Genomic DNA, 3183 nt, shown 5'->3' with positions numbered 1-3183 from the left:
GCGACCTTATACTCTTGATGGGAACCAGATGGGTATACACTGAATAAGAGGCTGGAAGAGTCTATATGGAGTGGCTTCAGATCCTGGAGATTCCGACATTTAATTAATCCAACTTTGAAGAAATTTTGAGGGTAGAGAGGTGGAAAAGAAGTTTGAAGAACCAGATTCTACTGTCAGCTCTCCCATCACTTTGACCAGTTCTTTTTTTTCTCAACTATATTTTTCCTATTCATGAGTGCGTCAGAAGTGCTGCCCAGCTGCAGCCCAAGAATTGGCATTTCCTTTCTGGGCTCTTTTTATGGCACTCATCTTAAGTAGGAGAACCCCTTTTCAAAATGCATTAGCATTCATAGCTTTTTCTGTCTCTCACAGGTGGAGAAATCTTTGAGGTTAGAATCCACATTTCTTTGATCTTTAACGACCAGTGCTAAGCAGAGTGCATTGCTCATGGTGAGTGATCAGTGATTCTTTACTTAATTGAATTTTACTATGAGGATAAAACCAAATGGACAACATGTATAAAGTGGTTTGTAAAGTGTGAATATAAATGTGTATACACACACACACACATATATGAAGCTAAGTTATTGTCAGTAAAGTTCATCTTACTTTCTTCAACCTCCTTCCATTTATTCTACAAATATTTACTCTTTGAGATGGTGAGCAGAGGATAATTAGAGAAAACAAATCAGTTGCAGCAACAGCAAACTTCAGAGTCGTTGCTCTGTGTCATTGAGGAGATGCAAGACTTTCAACTAGAAGCTGAAACTGGGAACCTAAAGACACCCTCTGATTTGAGTGAGGAGCATCTCAGCGGGCAAGAAATGAATGTTTCAGAAAGTCAGAGGAAGGGACATTTCTGTTAGGAGGGGTTAGCCTGAGGTGACATTGAAAGTATATAATGAGAACCAAAGTACCATCAAGTGAGGCACATTTCCAAAGCTAGACACTCTGTGTCCACCAAAAGAGTGCACAATTCCCTGCCTTGTTTATTTCCACATAGTAGACTTGTAAAAATCTGGACACTTGTGGTAAATTAGTAGTTTTTCATGTCTTAAAATAAGTGGGGCTAGAAGTACTCTCGATGAGTGAAGTCATTGTCGTTTACTGAGAAATGTAGTTTGGTGAATTAAAGTGTATTTGTAGAAACAATTTGGCAGAATATTTTAAGTTGGGGCTGTTTTATAAAATCCAGGATAGTTGAAAGCTAAAAGAAAACCATGAGACAGGTCAAAGTAATTGGAGGTTTTTTAAAATTTCAGATTATAGTTGAGAGGGAAACAGAGTGGAGCTGATATTTCATCCCAAATCTTTCAAGAATTTTGTGTGTGCATGCACACACACACACGAGATGTATAATATCTCTTAATCAGAGAATATTTCTTGGCTGCTGTCCTTGAATGGAAAGCCCATGTACTTCCTTGTATTGAAAGTCTTACCTCTGGCTCCCCAGGCTCTTTCAGAGTTCTTGTAGCTGCTAGTGGGCATGGGAAGCACGTCCATGGTAGCCTGTGAGAGCCATACAGGGTAGCACTGAGGACTCACTGTAGTTACCATGCAGAAGCACAGAAGAAAAATCCTAGAGAAATTCAGGTAGTGGTCTTCCCACCCAGTCCAGTACTCTGCCTCTTCACAGACCTACTTGACTGAAGCTAGCCAGGTTCCTCAGGCTCATGATAGCACCTTGTGTAGGCCTTTAAGCCTCTGCATCTTCTCCCGTAGCACTGCCTTGACTGTCTCATTGCGGAGGGTAAGGATAAAAGGATTGAGAAAGGGAGTGAGGACTGATGTCACCAAGGCTACAGTCTTGTTGACTTCCACAGAATGTTCTTTGCCAGGCCTGACATAAAGGAAGATGGTGCTACTGTAGCCAATGAAGACCAGGGTGAGGTGGGATCCACAGGTTGAGAAAGCCTTCTGACGGCCACTAGCAGAGGGGATCCTCAGCACAGTGCTCAAAATATAGCCATAGGAGATGAGAGTCACCAGGAAGGAACTGAGGACAAAGGCTAAGGCCATCACAAAGTCCCAGAATTCCAGCAGGCTGGTGTCTGAGCAGGACAGTTGCAGCAAAGGTGCATTGTCACAGAAGAAGTGGTTAATGATGTTACCATGGCAATAATTGAGATAAGCTCGGGAGAAGACAGTGGGAACCATGGCTAAGAAAGGAGCTGCCCAGGCAGCCCCTGCCAACCAGACACACACGTCCCAGCTCATCATAGTGCCATAGCGCAGTGGGTGGCAGATGGCCACAAAACGATCAAGAGCCATGTCTGACAGGATGAGGAAGGCGGTGGAACCCAGGGAAAAGTAGAAGTAGAACTGGACCATGCAGCCATTGAAGGAAATGACTTTTTGGGAGACCAGCAGGTCTGAAAGCATCCTAGGCACCGTAGTCATGGTCACCAAGATCTCCAGCAGGGAGAAGTTACCCAGGAAGAAGTACATGGGAGTATGTAGGTTGGTGTAGGTTATGACCATGACTATGATGACAGTGTTTCCCAGGAAGGCAAGAAGATAAAGCATGAGGAAAGGCCCATACAGCAGAACTTGCAGCTCACCGAAAGAAGAGAAGCCCAGGAACACAAATTCAGAAGGGTGGCTCAGATTTGTCATGACCCAGGATCTGGCTCCCTGCATGGAAAGGAAAGGAAAGAGAGAGAGAGAGAGAGAGAGAGAGAGAGAGAGAGAGAGAGAGAGAGAGAGAGAGAATCATTGACCACGAAACAGAAAGTGAACAGGGAGAGCAAGACAAGTAGGTGATTAGTGATAAACAGAAAGAGAGATAACTACATGAGAACATGAGAATATCGTAGATTTAGGAAGTCTTAGAATTAAGAGCACTGAAAGCAGAGAGGAGTGGATTAAGGAAGACAGCACAGCAGTGGACACTAACATTTCTGGAGAAGGAAAGAAGGAAATAAAACAGGAACACAATTGAGAGAGGAAAACCCAATGTATGAGAAGGAGAAACAGAAAAAGGGAGGGGAGGAAACATGGAAAGAAAGAGAGAATTAGTATAATAATTCACCCCAAAGTCCTCAAGTATAGGTACTGAGGGGGTTTTGTGTCATGACTCAGAGACTGTGCACCAAGATTTCTTTTAAAGAGTCCATTCAAGTCTTTCTGGGCTGTCTTTCTATTGAGAACCCTCACTCATTCACATTTCTCTAGCTATGATCA

The 3183-nt window shown here is 43.3% G+C and overlaps 1 protein-coding gene across 1 annotated transcript; it reads right to left on the bottom strand.

Annotated features, from left to right (window-relative positions):
- Nucleotides 1-1671: 1671 nt before the first annotated feature.
- On the bottom strand, nt 1672-2616 carry OR6V1 (olfactory receptor family 6 subfamily V member 1). The gene has a single exon (XM_077778033.1). The coding sequence runs from the start codon at nt 2614-2616 to the stop codon at nt 1672-1674; it is 945 nt and encodes a 314-aa protein (XP_077634159.1).
- Nucleotides 2617-3183: the final 567 nt, after the last annotated feature.

This window comes from Crocuta crocuta, unplaced genomic scaffold (genome assembly GCF_008692635.1).
Source record: "Crocuta crocuta isolate KB4526 unplaced genomic scaffold, BGI_CrCroc_1.0 scaffold128, whole genome shotgun sequence".
Taxonomy (NCBI): Eukaryota; Metazoa; Chordata; class Mammalia; order Carnivora; family Hyaenidae; genus Crocuta; species Crocuta crocuta.
The sequence above is the reverse complement of the archived record's forward strand: the minus strand, read 5'-3'. Positions and strand labels throughout refer to the sequence as shown.